The sequence below is a fragment of the Lepidochelys kempii genome, chromosome 8 (genome assembly GCF_965140265.1).
Source record: "Lepidochelys kempii isolate rLepKem1 chromosome 8, rLepKem1.hap2, whole genome shotgun sequence".
Lineage (NCBI taxonomy): Eukaryota > Metazoa > Chordata > Testudines > Cheloniidae > Lepidochelys > Lepidochelys kempii.
The window spans coordinates 89,987,443-90,006,965 of NC_133263.1; the positions used below are offsets into that span (position 1 = coordinate 89,987,443).

General features: G+C 39.5%; 1 protein-coding gene across 6 annotated transcripts in view; it reads right to left on the minus strand.

The window, feature by feature from the left end:
- The window catches only part of RAVER2 (ribonucleoprotein, PTB binding 2), a 57,931-nt gene that overhangs the window by 4,918 nt on the left and 33,490 nt on the right, over window positions 1-19,523 (minus strand). For 5 of the 6 annotated variants that reach the window (XR_012160455.1, XM_073357441.1, XM_073357440.1 and 2 more), the window contains 7 exons: window positions 15,801-15,886; window positions 11,372-11,476; window positions 11,059-11,170; window positions 6,253-6,426; window positions 4,460-4,725; window positions 716-827; window positions 40-185 (listed from right to left, as the gene is read on the minus strand). Coding sequence is in view for 5 of the 6 variants with exons in the window: in XM_073357441.1 (XP_073213542.1) it covers window positions 40-185; window positions 716-827; window positions 4,460-4,725; window positions 6,253-6,426; window positions 11,059-11,170; window positions 11,372-11,476; window positions 15,801-15,886 (1,001 nt within the window). In the remaining variant the exon portion in view is untranslated. The remainder of the gene's footprint in view (window positions 1-39; window positions 186-715; window positions 828-4,459; window positions 4,726-6,252; window positions 6,427-11,058; window positions 11,171-11,371; window positions 11,477-15,800; window positions 15,887-19,523) is intronic. The other variant, XM_073357439.1, reaches the window with a different exon arrangement.

Here is a 19,523-nt window from a genome sequence, read left to right on the forward strand (position 1 = left end):
ACCCCATTACAGGAAGGAAAGTATTGTTAGCTAACATACCTGTGTATAATCCCCATACGGTTGAGAGTAATTAAAGTAGTTTTCCATTGCATGTTGTGATGTAGTTCCCTGAGAGACTGCAGCATCCACTATGTTGCTTGAAAGTCCAGTCTGCTGCTGTGTACTAGTTGCTTTGCTGGCAACTGCTGCTCAAAACAAAACGAATACATTCAGTTTATACAAGCTGTCCAACCATTAAGGGGCACACTTTGATCTTGGATACACTTGTGTAAGCCCAGAACATTGTCACAGACCTGAAATTTATTACTCCAGATTTACACATTTAACTGCAATCAAAATCTAGCCCAAAATATAAAAGGTCTTATGTTTGATAGAAAATAGTTTCTAGAATGTACATGAACTCTGAACAAACATGCTAACTCTGTACATTTGCATTAGAAATACTGCAGGATATAATATCTCTTTACAGATAAGTACGCATATAAACTGTATTTTTTTCAACTAGAAAATTAGTGATGAGGATCGCTTATATCAATTTACTTTTCTTCTCAGTGCAAGTTCTTTGAAAGAGAGAATCCTAGGTTTTATTAATGACAAATGCTGTCGGCGTTGAGATCATTTAGTAAGCAGAGAAACAACTTACCACACTTTGCTCTAGAAAGCTTTAAATCAAATCACAAGCTGTTAGACAAGCATGTGCTGAATGGCTGCTTACCTGAAAGACACACACCCCGCAACACGCTTGCCAAATTCAAGTAGGGATTGGTACTAAGACGGATTTCTTTGGGTGGTTCTCCCAGGAGTGAGGTCTGTTTTTTTGAGGGAATCTGTAAAAATGTTAGATAACATTCATTCCACTTTTCAGCTATCACTCAAGTCATAAGTAAAACCAAAGCAATGACAGGTGCTTGTCTCTACATGACTTTAAAAACTTGCAGATTTCATAGGTTTTACAGCAGAGTATCTCCAAATCAATCCTGAACCGAATCATCTGAACAGACAGCTCAGATTACAGATACTTTTTCTTGCCAAGGAGTTTGTCAGCCAAGTGTCTCTTTAGACCAGCAGGGAAGGGGATGGGGGGAGGAATTGCAAACTTAGTTTTCCTGAGTATATTTAAAACCTCACTAAAAGCCATCAGATTAATAAAGCTCACAGTAAGTATGCGACGGAAGATTAGCTTCAACTCAAGCCTCTGGCAAACCAAGGACTGATGAACTCTGGCTTAGGGAGGTAGAATTTTCTGTGATGTACTAATGTAAAATGCCTTTTGAGCAAGCTGCTTATCAGCACTAGCCGTACTTAGGTTAAAGCGGAAAATAATTGGGAGTGGGTCTGAGACCCCAGGACTCACTCACTCCCCCAAACCAGCAGAGGTGCGTGGGCTCCTGGAACTGTGATGGACTGAGTCTATTCTGATAGTTTTTGCCTCTCTGTGGTGCTAAGTCCGTAACTGGGACAAGTTGTTTATGGAGGAGAGCAGGAGCTCCAGAGGCAGCCTGCCTGCCCAAGGGCCCCCCCTAAGGGTATGTCCACGCTGCATTCCGGAGTGAGCTCCTAGCCTGGCTCCGCAGACTCGGGCTAGCAGGGCTCTCACTAGTGTGCTGTGTAGACACTGCGGCTCAAGTCTGGTGGGAGGTTAGGGAGGGAGGACAACATCTACACAGCTATTCTTAGCACGCTAGTGAACACTCCACTAGCCCAACCCTCATTTAATTTGTTGATTTACAGCATAAAAATATACCCAAAATAGAGTGATGTGTGCAGGTGGCAAGTTAGTTAGCTAATCCCACATAGATTCTAGCAACATTTAAAACGCATGTCAAAATACACCACCCCCAACATCTGCCAAAAAAACATTTTTCTCCCTACTTTTGAGAGATGGGTCTCCTTGTAAGTCATAACAGTGATGCAGAAGCACTTACTATTAATATCAATAAACACATAGGAACTGGTCTATGCTGAGACATATGTCACCCCTCAAACTGTAACAGAGGGGAACTGAAAATCATCTCTTTTACAGGCCCATCAGAATGCTGAGTGAGATTCCACAGAGATGGACCAAGTATCCGACGTAGAGGGCAAATCAAATTTTCTGTGCGCATAAGATCTCAATGGCATCACACCAACAGATCATTTGGGCCATAAATTTCAGAGGATTTTTACCTTCTTTTCAGCACTGGGTGTAATCTCTTCACTGTTAATGTACAATTCAGGTTCCTAATTCCCCTAGTAATCACAGTTGGTACAGCCATTTGGGTTGGAAGTTGACTTTTTCTAGTACTAATACCAAGGAGTGAGTTTATTCAAATAAGGGCAATTTGTTGCCCTTGATATTTAAAATCATAATGAAAAATGCAAATGAATTTGCATATTTCTAAAAAGGAATGTAATGCTCATGAGACGTGCCAGAATGGCAGCCTGGGAAACTGAAATTCTCTCTTTAGTCAAAACACGGTAAGGCATGAGTCCCACCTCACACTACCACTGTAGCTGAGCCCTATTCCGAGAAGGGTTTCTACCTCCGTGAATCAGGAGGTGGTTCAGTCTCCAGGCCCATTCAAACCTTGGGTTCAGTTGACACTGACTACGGGGGGAACCAGTTAGTGCAGAGGTGGGCGAACTATGACCCGTGGGACCCTCCTGCCCCTGAGCTCCTGGCCCGGGAGGCTAGTCCCAGGCCCCTCCCCTGCTGTTCCCCCTCCCCAGCAGCCTCAGCTCACTGCGCTACTGGTACAATGCTCTGGGCAGTGGGGCTGCGAGCTCCTGGAGCAGCGCAGCTGCAGAGCCCGGCAGCATGGCTGGCTCCAGCTGGGCAGCTCGACTGTAGCACTGCCAGCCACCGGTGCTCCAGGCAGCGCGGTAAGGGGGCGGGGGCGGTTGGATAGAGGGCAGGGGAGTTCGGGGGGGGAGGTCAGGGGTGTGGATAGGGGTCTGGTCAGTCAGACGGCTGGGAACAAGGGGGTTGAATGGGGGGCAGGGGTCCTGAGGGGGCAGTCAGGAATGAGAGGAAGGGTTGGATGGGGCGGCAGGGGGCAGTCAGGGCACAGGGAGTGGTGGATGGGGCAGGGGGCCCATCAGGGAACGGCGGGGTTGGATGAGGGTCAGGGGCCAGTCCACGTCTGGCTTCCCCTAACTGGCCCTCCATACAATTTTGGAAACCTGATGTGGCCCTCAGGCCAAAAAGTTTGCCCACCCCTGAGTTAGTGCCATACTATTAGGAGTTTTGTGATACCTGTCCACTGGGAACTGGACTGAATACAACACTATCTCAATTTCACAGAGACCACTGAGCAGCCATTCCAGAGTATGGATGCACTGATTTCAAACGGGAGAACACATAAATTGCTTGAAATATGTAGCCCAGTGTGATTTTTATATAATTTTATTCTAAATCCATTCTGTTAAAAATGTACAAATCTGGAATGTGCTACTAATGCATTTGCCTTAGAAAACTTGCCCCTGTATCAACTGATGCAGAAAAGGAAGTAACTTTATTAAGATCTCTGCCAGAAAGGCTGTCCAAAAGTATGGGATTCAAAACCTCCAAAGATAACCTGCAGATTCATTTTTAGAATACTAGATTCTCTGGAGTTTTAAAAGTTTATTTTCCTTTTTTATCTGTATGAAAAGGTGATGGAAATGCTGATTAAAATATAAAAAAAAAATCTGTTTAAAATCCCAAATCATTACACTAACATGGATTTAAAAATTAAAATAATTACATATTAAATAAATGCTGAAAATAGAATGCAGCCGCAGACACTGCTTAGGTGCTAATAATCTCAACTGCTTCAGGAAACCAAGAAAATTTAAATCAAAACATAATAATCTAAGAGATTTCAAGTTTTCTGAAAAAAATGCCAAATGTTTTTAAGTAAATACATGTATAGAATCCAGTTAATGGCTGGGAATCTCAAACAGTTTTTAATAAAGCATTTCAATTCAGCTTTAATTTTTTCTTCTGCATCCACACGCTTTGAAAGAATAAATACTAAACCTGACCTGATGTTAAGGAAATGCCAATCGTGTTTTAAGAGGATGCAGATTAGAAACACACACACACACACTTTGGCATCCTGACCCAGAGGTGCTGTTCTAGTTTACAGTCACTGAATTCCAACATGAGTTCAATTTTTACAGTCCAAAAAGGGCATTTCCTGCAGCTAAAATAATTTCATCATTACATATAAAGAGGCATGTACATGAGAATAGTACAATAGGATAAAAGATTCCTCTTTGTTAATTCATTTTGACAATCAAAAGACATTAATTCTTCCTTCCTCTAATTCAAAATCCAAATGACCTTAAAATGCTTTATAAATCATTCTATGATTCAGTAAATATTATAATGGAAATAACTGCATTTGCTTTTTGAAATAACTTGTAACTGGAAGAACAACAACAAAAAAGGGGGCATAAGTACGGGAATGCAAAATCTATGTCCAGTTTTTCTTACCCCTGAACTTGTATCAGTGCTTTTTGGCTGGCTTTGCTGTTGGGGATGTTCTGTGCGCAAGCCTCCAGCAGTAAAATTTGTTAAGCTCTGAAGATAAGCCTGCGACCCTGAGCCAGCTCCTTCTGACAGTCCCACTGTAGTTGATTGTTTATCCTGAGTATTATTTTGCCCTGGCACAGCTTGTCCAACAACAGGCTGATTTGGAAAGAATGGCAAGATGCCCATCCCTGTTGCTGCCGTTGTTTGATTTGGAGTCACATTAGATGCTGCAGTCAACCATAAATGGAGAAACCTTTCTGTTAGACAAAATTTATCTGAACATTTTGCTTGTGATTTTTATTAAGTGGCGACAAAAACATTGAGAAATCAGGAATGCTGCAGTAATAAAAACCTAGAGCTTAATTTAAAACCAAAGCTAGAACAGAAAACTGAAACTGTATTTAATGCTATTTTTATTCTAAATATCTGCTAGGCTAGTAAGTGAAACTGACCAAGGTCTGGTTCATTTGTTTTCTGCTATTCAAGAAAGCTATGAACAGCAGCAGCAGTGGCCCCTGAGTGACCTGTCTGGGGGCTCAGGAAAACAGCACAGCATCAGTTCACACTAGGAAGGTTTTCTTCACAACCTGAAGGGCTAGAAACTCTTTTTTTATTAAATGAAGGCTTAAATGCTGCAGAAATTGGTGGCCTAGGTGTCACTGCGCCCCAGGAAAACTCTTCTACTTACCACTGGTGAGTGTATTATTCAAGCCTTGTCTAGGAATACTGTAAAATGAGGTAAGGTGTCTGAAATCATTTATTTAAGAAGACTCGGGTGCCATCAATGCAGAGCATGGGGCTGTTAGTAGTCCCAAAAACAAACTGGGTGGAACATAAAAAGTTGTACTAACCAGAGTCATCTCTAATCTTTCCACAGACTTCTTAAGGCATCACTGTGCCAAGGAATTTGCAACCAAAAGTCTCATCCATCAACGCTTGGACAGTAAACCTCTAATGCTTAATGAAGTGAGCACAAACAAACTGTTTGCAGAGCTCCTCAACTAGAGGAATCTATACGCCTTGGAATAACAAATCTAAAAAGCCAGATCCTGAATAAAAAAAGTGGTTCCAATCTTCCTAAAAACTGGTAATATCTTTGCAAGTATTAGCATTCTGAAAATATTCAAAAAAATGTCACAATGTATTCTGCTCCATGTGAACAGCAGAAGAGAAGTGAGGCATGAGACAGAGGAAAGAAGACACTAGTTTAAGCAGGAAATTCTACAGAAACTTTTGCAAATCATCAATATGATGAAATACCAAGAGGATAGCACCCACTCACCTGCCACATGTAAATCTATGAAATGAGAAACCCTTTGTGCCAAAACCCAAAGAAAGATGGAGGACAGATGCACAAGAGTCAGAACCCTGAATGCACCAGATTAAGGCTCTAGGGGGCCACAGGACAGTTTATTTTAAATATATAGAAATAATCCATGAAAGAAGTCCTACCAAATAGTCCACTCAGAGCTCAAACATTTAAGAGCTGCTATCTGGATTCTCAAGGCACTGCATGTAATTCCGTGGTCAAGTGTTGGAATCAAGAGGGAGGAAAAGTGGTAAAATGCTACCACAAGGCTGATCGTAGCGGCAAATAGCAATTTACAAGGGTTTCCTTAAGAGGCCTGTGCTATTTGCTCAAGTATTATGAAAGGGGCATCTCAGGCAGGTAAACACAAGCCATGTTTTATCACATTCAGGACAGAAACAATGAAGAAGACAGGCAGGACCAAGATTCCCCAATGGCCACTCACCTACAATTCTATGGAACTGATTGTGTAGACCTTGCCCATCTGATCCCAATGGATAATCCCCGCTCAATTTTTTCATCATCCAGGAATAGGGAAGATGTTTGGTTAACCTTCTGCTTCTATTGGCTAGCTGCTGAGAAGCCATGGTGTGCACACTGAACACTTCAGGGGGAACACCTGTTGTACAGCACATTGTGCACAAGGATTACAAAATCAGACTGCTACCAAGGCCTGAAGGTACAGTTACACATAAGAAACATTATGCACAAGCAATACAGAACAAATCCAATAGCCAGTCCTGCAGGATTCCTCAGCATATGCTCCATCTGAAACCTTTTTTGAAAAACCTACTGATATACCAACTTTGCACTGCAATCCCATGAGTTCTCAAGTGAAGCAGAGGTAGGCCAGGTCCATACATATCTGTGTGAGAGATTCTGCCAATAAACACATACATGCCTCAGGAAGTGGAGTTAGTGATTTAGTAGCTGGCACTTTGCCTTCTGAGCTAGGACTGAAGCAAACTGCAACATAGTATCACAAAGCACTGGATTGCTGGAAGCACCCTCTTACAAAAAATAAAGTGAGCAACAGCTGGCACTTCTCACAGGAGACAAGGGTGTGAACCCCATTGTCCTGGCCAAATTCAAACTCAAATACTTACGTTCTCCGTATCTAATTTTCCCCTACAGTTCCACTTGGATTGAGCATTCGTTTTCATTTCCTGTTATAAACTGTTGCATAGTGTTGTAAAACGTGTATCAAGTTCCACCCTGAGGTGGTCATATTTCAGAGTAAATAAAGTGACCTCTATGTCAAATTTGTATCTCTGTTGCTAAAGGGATACAGTGAATTTAACAAACAACAACACTTTTCTCAGATTTCAGAGTAGCAGCCGTGTCAGTCTGTATTCGCAAAAAGAAAAGGAGTACTTGTGGCACCTTAGAGACTAACCAATTTATTTGAGCAAAGCTTTCGTGAGCTACAGCTCACTTCATCGGATGCATAAATTCATTATGCATCCGATGAAGTGAGCTGTAGCTCACGAAAGCTTATGCTCAAATGAATTGCTTAGTGCATCCGATGAAGTGAGCTGTAGCTCACAAAAGCTTATGCTCAAATAAATTGGTTAGTCTCTAAGGTGCCACAAGTCCTCCTTTACTTTTCTCAGAACAATTTACCTCTGAGTTACAATACCCCAGATAACAGAAATTAGAGAAGAAAGTATTTCTATTTTGTTTAGTTTGTGCATTCACAACATCCATTTTTGTACAGTCTCTCCTGTATAGTCAGTCACTGTCCCCAGTTATTTGGTTGGTCTTTCACACAGTAATGTGTAAAACACAGGAAAACAAAGTAAAAAATACACAAAAATTGGCAGAGGGTCTCAGGGGCAGGCATAGTACATGATACTATTTTTAATTCATTCTTTTAAATTAATTCAGTGGATTTCAAATTGACAGCGTCCCTTCAAAGCCTGTAAATTAGCCTGTAAAGTGCTCTGTGTGTTAGACAATGTATTACAGATATAGCTTTGACTTCATTCTTCCTTCCTAGCATTTAAGTAAAAACACAAAACACCAGTTCTGCTACTGAAACTTCCAACTTGCTGATCAGCTGAGCAACAAATCAGAGTTGCAGAGGACAGCATCAATCAAGTATAACAACAATAGTCTTTACCAATATTTTGTATGGAATGGCCATTGGCTGCACCTCACTAGAGATAAAAATGCAACTAAGACTCCTCTGAAGATGGCTCATCCCGGAACATAAAGGGCAGAAAATAATTCTGCATTGTGGTTGGTAATGACATGGGAGATAGAATCAGGTCACCGAGTGCAGTGCAGTATACTTTCAGATATTAACATGCAACATATGGCAACCGAGTTGTTAAAATGTTTGTGCAATGTAAGTTGTCATTCATTTTGATTGTATCCACATTATATGCAATTACAAATGGGAACAGAGGTGGTCTGTGCAACTGGGAATGGAACGGAAAGTGTCCAAGAGACAATAATCTCTAAAGCCAAGCTGTACTAGATCAGGGGCTGGGCTATCCTCCACTAACCCCACTATATTCTGCAAGAGCAGGATCTATCTATAATAGACCCATAAAATGCAGATGTGTAGTTTTTGAAATTATCTGTCTCAAGAGAATTATTTTGACAGTTTTCTGGTTACAAAAAAATTTCAGAAGCAAGAAAAATTTATTATACCACTATGAAGAAAAGAATCACTAATGCTAAAAACTCATCTTCTTGATGCCTTCCTTAAAAAAGGTAGAGAAATAAAATTCCATTAAAAGGCAAAGCTGCTAATTATGTTTATAGTCATAATTAACCTGTATATACAGTAGAACCTCAGAGTTACGAACACCTCGGGAATGTAAGTTGTTCGTAACTCTGAACAAAACAATATGGTTGTTTTTTCTAAAGTTTACAACTGAACATAGACTTAATGCAGATTTCAAATGTTAACATGCAGAAGAAAAATGCTGCTTTTAACCATCTTAATTTAAATGAAACCAGCACAGAAACAGTTTCCTTGCCTTCTCAAATCTTTTCTTAAGCTTTCCCTTTAATTTTTTAGTAGTTTCCGTTTAGCACAGTACTGTAATGTATTTGCCTTTTTTTAAAATTTTTTTTTGTCTCTGCTTTTGCCTGATTGTGTATTTCCGGTTCCAAATGAGGTGTGTAGGTTACAAGTTTTCCTTCTCTTCTTTCACTCTACTAGGGCAGCAGGGGACTGGGGATTTATAGAATCTTAATACCTATATCATCCCATTCCATTTTTCCTCAGTTTACATTTCAAGGCTCCACATCAGAACCATCCTCCTTGCGGCTGAGAACTACATGGAACAACCTTCCCACATCCACTAGCACTTTGCTGGCTGCAGGAATCTCTAATGATTTATCAAAGCACACTCCCCACCCTCCTTCCTGACAAGGGACAGAGTACCCTCGCTTTACAGTATTCACAGTCTGGGAAGTGAAATCAAATGCACGTCTCCAGAATGCCAAGTAGTAACTCTAGGCTTATCCTAATACATAGATTTATATGTAATGAACAGCATTAGTCTTCACAAAGCCTTTAAACTCCTTGATGCCGTTGAACTACCTCTCCCAATTTAAGCACTAACTCCTTTTGCATCAAGATGTAATGTCCACAACTTTAGACTCTTTAGAAGTTTATAAAATTCCATGTGATAGACTTTTACTCAACTCCAGTTAAAACCTAATAGGATTCTGTTGGGCTGGATTCACAGCTGATTTCAGCAGAACAGCTACTTGTAAGAGAAGCTTTGTGATGTTGAGACGTATCAGGTGGGAACCTACAGGAATGAATACTAAAAACCTACTTCTGTCCTCATGTGAAGAGACAAGACATTAGGAAAATTAATTAAAAACAAGGAATATCAGTAAAATCAAGTTATTTGATTTCTCCAAAATCAAAATGTCCAGGTCTATAAGCGTATTAAAAGTAGACACCCTTAAAATGGAATAAAGTTAACTGTAGGACTAAAAGGCACGGACTAAGAGAGGTTACAAGTATTGAAAACCAAAGTAATATAAAGTAAAGCAAATGCCCTTTTTAACACATCTAGTACATTGCATCAGATAGGGTATATGGGCATAAGCAAAGAAAAGCGGATAAAATCTAATCCCATTCACATATCCAAGAACACCAGTAAGAAAATAAAACACTAAAATGAAAACAGGGCTCCTTTCAGAAACTGAGAACTTCAGGAAAGAAACAGCATGCCAAATAACCTTAAGCAATTAAAGCAAATTCAGAACCCTAGCCAAATATATTGCTGCGGGTTTATCTAATACTTAAGAGTTGCAATAGGAGTGTGTTGATAGTGTGCTAATTTCACTCAACACAGGAAGATGAGACTGTCTTATATTAAATGTTAAAGCACCTAGCGTTAGCTCTTAGAGTCATTTCACACGAATAGAGTAGATACCTAACTACTCTATTTGGGATAATTAAAATAATGTGGTCATGAGAAAATGTGTCCATGATTTTAGAGGCTGCTGTTAAAAATTTGGCTCACATCAGGAAAACCTCATTCCTAGCACAAAGGGGTCAATCAGCAAGTCTGTTCATGTTTAGCCTCTCCTTGGAATATGTGGCCCATTTCTGTTTACATTTTTCTATTCTGCTTACTCTTGGCTTCTTTCAGTTATATACCTGTTTGACTTAAGTGATAAACTTCATGGTCAGCCTGAACAGACACCAAGATGTAAGCAAGTGTGTGTGGGATATATGATACCATGCTAACTATTCTGAATTTGTTTGGATTTTGATGTTTAAGTCTGAAAAACTAACATGAGCAGACAGTGGTCTGCTGGAGATTTAGATACTCAAGTACATGCCTGGCAAATACAGACCACAGAAAACAAAAATATGGGAATCTTCTGGAAGAGAAGGCAATGAAACCAAGATGTCTGTGCCAGAATCCTCATTTATGTATGCTTTAGAAGCTAAATGAACATATGCCCGTTGTTTGCATTGCTGCTTTTTTCATAAAATATTTAAGTTTGTGTAACTGGGAAGCCTCTGAATTTGTGCCAGGTAGCGAAAGCAGCCAGTGCAAACCAATCAACACAGCAATAATCAACATAATTCTTTTGTTAAATGCTCCTGTATTTCACATTGTCGTTAGGCTTGGTGGCTTCCTTATTCTGTGGCGATAAGGTTAAAGCTATTGATTATCACTTTTGTTAAAAAAGTAGGAGTGAGTCAGCTGCATATTTTCAAACTGGACATTTCTGCTGGTACAGTATGAAGCAAAATGTCATTTACATGTATGCGCTTCTCCATGGTTTCCCAGGTCTGCACTCACTGATGGTATTGGCCCTGTTCCCAATACTGTCTGAAGTAACATTGGTGGAGGCTCTCCAAGTAAACCGGGTTTCTATAAAGAAGAACAAGTAGTATTGTAAATGACTACAGTTATCTTTCCTTAGCTATTCCACAGGCTTTCACATACAGTTAATCTCTTCCACATATGCTAGATGCTTAAAGTTTTAAGACTCTAAAAAAGTCCTATTTGTTTTAGAAAATAGTGAATAAAAGGTATACAGGTTGATAACTGAAGTTAAAATGATGAACTTACACTGTTAGTTTGAATATTCTCAATTTTAATTAGTTGCTTCTGTGCCAGTTGTAGGTGTGAGAGGTTCTGCAGCAGTAAATTAGATGTATTCCCCAGAACAGAATTCTGCCAAATTGACACAAGAATTAGTTAAAAAATACAAAAAATTACAACACTTGTTGCAAGAATTCCAACTGATGTGCTATAGGCCAGATACTTTACAATTAGCTTATGAATAAACATGACAAAGAGGAATGACTTTCCATATCTATGTTTATCCGAAGTCAGTGACTTCTCCTCCACAAAACCAAATCCTTGCTTCATTTGCAATCAAAGCTTCCAGAAGATTCTGAATTCCTTTTATCTTTCCTTTCCTCCAGTTTGATTTTCTGGGTGCTTTTTAGAGGATAAGTGTAGTTTATTGTATTGTGCTTTACAATGTTTTTATTTCTTACATAATGTCTGCTCCAAACATCTCACTGCTTTATTAGGTTATGTTGGGATAGTTAGGGGCTATTATATACTGCTTTACAGTCTCTAAACATTAATACTACCTTCAGGAAAGGATACCTACACACATACGATTCTTCCCTTACTCATTGGTAAGTATCCTACAGAGAGCACTATTCCCAGAACATTCATAACGTGGCTAGTTATTTAGGCTATGTTCACACTGTGGCTCGTAATGTTTTTTTAAATGGTTTTCATGCACAGGTTTCAGAGTAACAGCCGTGTTAGTCTGTATTCGCAAAAAGAAAAGGAGTACTTGTGGCACCTTAGAGACTAACCAATTTATTTGAGCATAAGCTTTCGTGAGCTACAGCTCACTTCATCGGATGCATCCGATGAAGTGAGCTGTAGCTCACGAAAGCTTATGCTCAAATAAATTGGTTAGTCTCTAAGGTGCCACAAGTACTCCTTTTCTCTTTTCATGCACAGTTACACTAAAACATTGCTGTAACACGGTTTGCACCCACAATCAAGACACTTAAACCATGTTGAGATGCCATACTAGAACTTTGCCTTGGAGATATTCTACAGTATGGTTTTTGGATCCTATGATGGTTTAAAAGAAATGTCTGTCCACACTGGAGCATCAAACCATGCTATAATTCAGGGGTTCTCAAACTGGGAGTCGGGACCCCTCAGGGGGTTGTGAGGTTACTACACAGGGAGGTCGTGAACTGTCAGTCTCCACCCCAAACCCCACTTTGCTTCCAGCATTTATAATGGTGTTAAATATATAAAAAAGTGTTTTTAATTTATAAGGGGGGGAGGTCACACTCAGAGGCTTGCTATGTGAAAGGGGTCACCAGTACAAAAGTTTGAGAACCCCTGCTATAATTTGTACTAACTACATGAATGCTTGAAAACATTTAGTCAAACATCATTCTTGTAGAGCAAGATTGCACTGGCAGAGGTTCTTGAACATGATTTGCCAGCCAAATCATATGTTTGCTCCAGGTCTCAATAAATCTTTTTCTGTAGCACTCTGGTACTTAAAGAACACATTCTATAAGGCAAGACTAGAAATATGGAATCAAAATTCTTCACTGTGTGAGTACAGTCTTGCTCACTTTTTGAAATTCCCTACGCCGGACAGATCACCATTAATGACTGAAAACTGAAGAAGCAGCTGAGCACAGCAAGTAGGGACTTGCATGCTTTATGGCTCTGCCAGAACTCTGCCTCACAAATGTTTCCAGACATTTGTAGCCAGCACAGTTTGTGTCCCAGTGTGGCAGGGTTGCAGATTCCTTCGGAACTAAACAAGTAGGACACAGACATTCATGTTACAGAACAGTCCTTTGTGTTTTGGAAATTATTTACTATAATATCAGCACACAAAACAAGGGATCTCTTAAAACCTGCAAATTAGATTTTAGATTCAAAAACAGAATTCCACCAAATATGGGGCCAAATCTGGATTAACTGCATCAATACATTTGTGTATTGAGTCCACACAGCTGCCCTAAGCATCTCCAGTAGAAATGACCTGTGTCTAATGTTGCCAGTACATCTTTATTTTTTATAATTTTATTGTGTTTTCTGAGTTACATCAAGAAAGAAAAAGTATTGATTAAACGACAAACTTTTAGGAATTCAAAGTAGAAAAAATTGTTTGGCTGAATCTTCAAAACAGACTCTCTGGATTAATCACAGGGAGATCCGTCAGACCATTCAGTTAACACATAACTCTAAATGTTCAAAATGTGTTATGGTGGCACAGAATGTCTATCATTAAGAAATACCAGGAGTAGCTAAGTTAAAAAAAATTATTCAGTGATTCATCCAAACAACTGTTCAAATTCTCATCTGTCATGTCCTCCTAATTATCTATAATTTAATTATTCTAAGAGCAATGTTTTGGCATCATATTTTTAAAAAGCAATTCCTCTCAATGTATCATTTAACAAAATCTTGAACTGTCAATTCCATGCAGCAAAAACAACATATGCAGGAAGGAATATAGAAATAAGCTGAACCACTGTTCTTTTGTCAAACTAACAAAAAACTAGAAAGTAACACAGCTTCTTTTCCTGTACATGATAACACTGAATTCCAAGAAAGAAATAGTGACCAGATTCTCTGGCATTGAAGAGTACCCCAAAAAGATACATTACAGAATAAGGGTACACAAGTGCCAATGAAAGGAACCTAGATAATTAAATTACTGTCAGTAAATTCAGCTTACTGGGTCAGGTTTAGTGACTAATTAAAAGCAGGAGCATAAAAGAATATTAAATGCATGAGTCTATCCAATGCGATAGCACTCACTTGTTTAGCTGTAGTATACTTAAGCCAAAAAGCAGTGGATCATCATCAGTCACACTGCAACTGTGTACAATATGCTTCCTTCCAATTGTGATTAAAAAGCATTCATGTTGCCTTCCAAAGAAGCCCAAAATCTACAAGACCATAGAAAGAGCTGCAGTAACTAAATATATCCGAGGAAAATGTCATATATATATTTTAAAAATGTAAGCAAATAACACTCTTTGTGTTCAATAAACTTTACAACATGCAGCTAATGTGTTTCATTCTATGGTGCACTGCAGATCTAAACAACATACCTAACATCTGAAAGGAATACACGCCTCTAGATAACTCATAATAGAAAAATGAGAGAAAGCAAGGTGCCTTTACTGTGAAGAAAATCTGTCCTATTTTAGTTCGATCTCTCTTAACAGACATGGAGCTATAGATCTTGGGGGGCAGGGAAAGTGTGAAAGGATAGCTCAGTGGTTTGAGCTTTGGCCTGCTAAACCCAGGGTTCTGAGTTCAATCCTTAAGGGGGCCATTTCGGGATCTGGGGCAAAAATTGGGGATTGGTCCTGCTTTAAGCAGGGGGTTATACTAGATGACCTCCTGAGATCCCTTCCAACGCTGATATTCTATGATCTTAAAAGTATAGTAGAAATAGTAATGAATAAATACTTTTTTTTTAATTTCGAGTAGGAATTTCTAAAGTACTGAATAGAGTAAGGAGCAAAAGTCTCATTTAAAAATCAATGGTATTAGAGCTTTCTAACTTCTCTAGGTACTTTTGAAAACCCCACCCATATTTCCTAAGGGTAAAATTCACTTCTTGGCAGAATCCACACTGTGGACGCCCCTACAGTAGTCCTGATGTGGTAAGCAGAAGTGGAAACTGGGTGGCTTGGTGACCCAATAGATTGGTGCAAAGGGAGTACTGACTGTGGACAAAAGCTGCTACTCCAGCCCAGCCCTTGTCCCTGAGTTAGGGGGTAGATTCATCCCAAATCTCCTTACAAGATACCCCTATGAACTTTGGATTCTTTATATGAGCTTCCAGAATATCTCCTTTTACTAGTGTTGGGCTCAAAGTGGTTTGGAAGTCATAGGAGCCTTATAATACACCACAAAAACTCTGAGAATACTTCAGTAATACACAGTTTTGGTTTATTTTTAGCTAAAAACGAAAATCTCAAAATTATTGTTGCTGTTGTTAATATTTATGTAGTACACTTTACAGGCTTTACAAATAAAGACAATGATAACACACTTCCAGCCTTGAATCAGACTTATTTTCCAAAAAGTCTTTGTTCTTGAATGAGCTGCTTACAAAATGAATCCATGGTCCTTGTCACTCAACCTGTTACTTGGAAACGGATATTCTTTCTAGAAACTATAAGTTCTCTCTACCACAACACAATCAGGTAACAGTGAATCAAAAATTCAGAAAAAATAAAATGGCAATTTGCATACAGACAGTGAGCACTCCTCAATTTTAATTAGTCAGATCTGATTATATCTTATTCAAAAAGCCTCTTGAAATCACTTTATATAGTATATGTTAAATACAAAGTCATTTTAACAAGAACATTTGATTTTAGTTGTAAATTCTTGAGATCTGTTACATGTTTTAATGCAAAATACTGCACAAATACATAATTTGATATAAATTTTTTCACACTGATAAACATACCTGGTGTACTTTATTCAAATGCAAAAATCCTGGACTGACTGCTGTATTTATAAGATGAGGTAAACCAGCAGATACTCCAAGAACTGCTTGAGAAAACACAAGATACCATCCTTGACAAATTTATAGAATTTTTAAAAGTTAGACAAAGAATGATTTTTAACAGTTATATACACTTTATATATTTGCCTTTTTCTAAGTATTTCTATAGGATTTAACATTTAATTAACTGACTAAAAATCAGGACAGTGAACCCTTTTAATACACATGTGGCTGAAGCTTATTATGCAGAGACTCTTATCCTGCAATTAATAGCACATAGGAGAACTGCTATGTCTGCCTGGAGCCCCACTGAAGTCAACAGGGTTCCTCAAAGGTGCACAGGTCTTCTCATTCACTTAAACTCCAGGACTGGGGCCTTAGTTCAAGTGCTTTGATAGATACATAGTCATTGGATATACAATTTCTGTGTAGTCAACTGTAAATAGGTAATAACTTAACATGTCATCAATGGGCCCTTAGAAGTTAATGGCAAAACTCCCCTTGATTTCAGTGGGTGCATGATCAGGCTTTCTATTAGAGACAGTCACACTAGACAGAAACTGAGTTAAAATAAAGACTAAATACAGATTCCCCAGCCATGCTGCTCACCATTTTACAATACTACAGAGCGCTTACAGTAACAGGGAGAGCATCAGCAGTCTGAGGGAACAAACGATTATAAGCAATAAAAACATGGGGAATTTTTGGAAATTAAAAGATGAAATATTCAAAGTTACAAACAAAACTGTGAGCTTTTTAAAAGAATTCAGGAGACAGTGTTAAAAATACGGTGAAGCTTGTAGTTTCATGGTTAGTGAAGGGAGTGGGTTATTGTTCTTATTTCATATATTTATGGTAGCACCCATAACCTGCTAGGAGCTTTCCAAATATTCAAGAAGAGACAATCCCTGCTCCAAGGATCTCACAATCTGAAGACAGACAGACAAGCAGAGAGACACGTTAAAGGAAGGGAAACAGCATTAGGAAAGTTACACAAAAGTAAACTCTATTCACTCTGGAAGCAGCATGGGAGAAACAAGCCGTTAAGCGGCACTTAGATGTGGAGAGCATAAGAATATTACATGTAGGCTCTATTCCTGGCTCTGCAACTGACTCCCTGTTGGACTCTGGGTGAGTTGCTTACCTTCCCATGACTCAGTTTGCCCATTTTTACAATGAGTAATACAGTAATAGCCATAGGCATGTCCTGAGAGTGCTCTGGTAAAGTTATGAAGTGCAAAGAATTATTATCAAAGTATTACATAAATAGCAGCTTATACCATCAACCTATGCTGTTCCTTCCCTTTAAATTGTGCTTCTGTGCTCCCTTAAAGAGTCTCACTTTGCTGCTGTTCTCCCTGGAGTGGTCCCCACCGAATGAGATCATGCCCTTTCTGCAGAGACCCACAGTGCACTTCCACACACTCAGTTGTTCTTACACATTCCCTCTGTACAGACTTCTTTCAGGTGAAGCTATGGAAATAAAAGTGACTTCACAAAAAAGGGCCTCTCCTGACTAAATAGATTTGTTCCTCTGTGTATTCAGGGTCACATATGCTTCCTTTACTAAGCAAAATACTTTATCACCCCTTTTAGGACTGCAAAGACAATGCAGCTAAGAAAGAGCGAGCAGGATTCTTTTTAGCCCTACCAAAAGAATTATTAAGAAAATTCTGATTACAAAATCTTTAGTATGGGTCATGATGTACACATCAGACAGAATCCAGCTTCCCATAGTGAGTCTGCAAGGCTGTCACAATTTGAAAAGCCATCCTTTTAAATGTATCTTGAGCAAATTTAATACAGAAGCCAGTGTGAGGCAAATATAAAACCATACAGTGACATTTGTACAGCTAACCTTCTGAAAACAACCACACTCAAAGCTGTCTTGCACCTTCCCTACCTTCACAGATACCTCTTAATGCATTACTGCTCTCTCATAAAAAAACACATATACACTTATTCACAACTACAGAATCCCACACACCTGTTCCTTGAAATACAGGTACAATTCTGATTCTCCAAACTCAATTATGCAAAATTCAGAAATGCCCCAAGAGTGGAATTTTGTTTTTTCCCAAAAATCTGTTTTCTGAATTTCCAGGAATCATTGAAAAATTCGGGTTCACCTGTACATAGGGCAAGATATTCATCTCCATTTTGGCCATGTTCTGACAGGTATAAGGGCTGAAGCAATGTAAAGGGACCCTAAAAGTCCTTTATCCAGCAGCAAGAGGACTGTCCCCAAGCTGGCACTGATGAAGAAAGCCACAGGCTGCCTCCCAAAGACCCACTCATAAGTCCGGACATAGGAGGTATGCACTATGGAGCTGTCCTGGGAGCAGGAGAGTTGTGCTGGGGGCAGGCCCACAGCACACAGGAGTGTGGCCCACAGAGCAGCCCAGGGAAGCTGCTGTAACTTGAGGTACATTTACACTGCAAGAAAAGGTGCATTTTAACCCAAGTTAGTGAACACAGGTTAGCTAACCTCAGTTAAGAGCACTCTTATTTTTTGTGGAGGGGGGCGCAATATAGACATCCCCAGACAGCCCTCAGGACCTCTCTGAGTTAAACTAGGGGCCTCTCCATCCCCCAAAGCAACCCAGGATTGGAAGGGTGCTAAAGTGGCTTAAAGCCACCTCATCCCTCCCAATGGTCTTAGAGGCACTGTATAGATTCTCACCCACACCCATAATATTTATAGCACAGCCATTCGTTCTTAAGGCAGGTCTATGCTACAGCCTAAGCTGATATAACTTACGTTGCTCAGGGATGCGAACCCCCCCTCCCCTTCACAAAGTGACACAAGTTTTACACTGTCCACATCAGCGCTATGTCGGCGGGAGACACGCGTCCGCTTCTCGCCCAGGTGGAATGATTATGCCGACAGGAGAGCGCTCTCTCGCTGGTGAAGATACGCTGCAGCTGTGCCGATGCAGCGCTGTAGTGTAGACTTGCCTCACTGATCTCTTCAGACTGACCGCTCCCATTCTTATGCCTCACAATTCAATTCTTTGAAACATGATACATTACTTTTAATTTATTGTCCATTCAAATTAGAAAGAAAGTTCCTTTGGAAGTAGGACAGTGTCTAACAGCATGCTTGTAAAATGTTATATATATTTTATGGAAACACACATATATACGGAAACATACAAGAAAGAAAGAATTTTAAAACGGTATGAACTGGAGAGGGACTTGAGTTGCAAGTTCAGATCTGGAACCAGATCCCCAAAGTTTGAGTGTGTTTGGATCAGAGGTTTTGTTTTAGACCAATTTCTAATATAAATATCAATAGACTGCAGAGTTAGCACGAGGGTGTTTACAAGGAGCAATGATACTTAAATTCACTGTTTGCAGTGTTATAGCCATATTGGTCCCAAGGTATGAGAGACACAAGACAGGTGAGGTAATATCTTTTATTGGAGCAACTTCTGTTGCTGAGAAAGAGAAGCTTTTGAGCTACACCTCTGCAGAGGTATTAATTGCCCACTTCATCAGGAATTGTCTCTTGCAACATGTGTTAAATCCTAATGCTTCACAATCTTTTCTACCTTGTATTTAGCTGTGACACTCTGATTACCTTTTCCTGAAGAAGAGCCCCGTGTAGCTTGAAAACTTGTCTCTTTGACCAACAGAAGTTGGTCTAATAAAAGATATTATCTCACCCATCTTGTCTCTCAC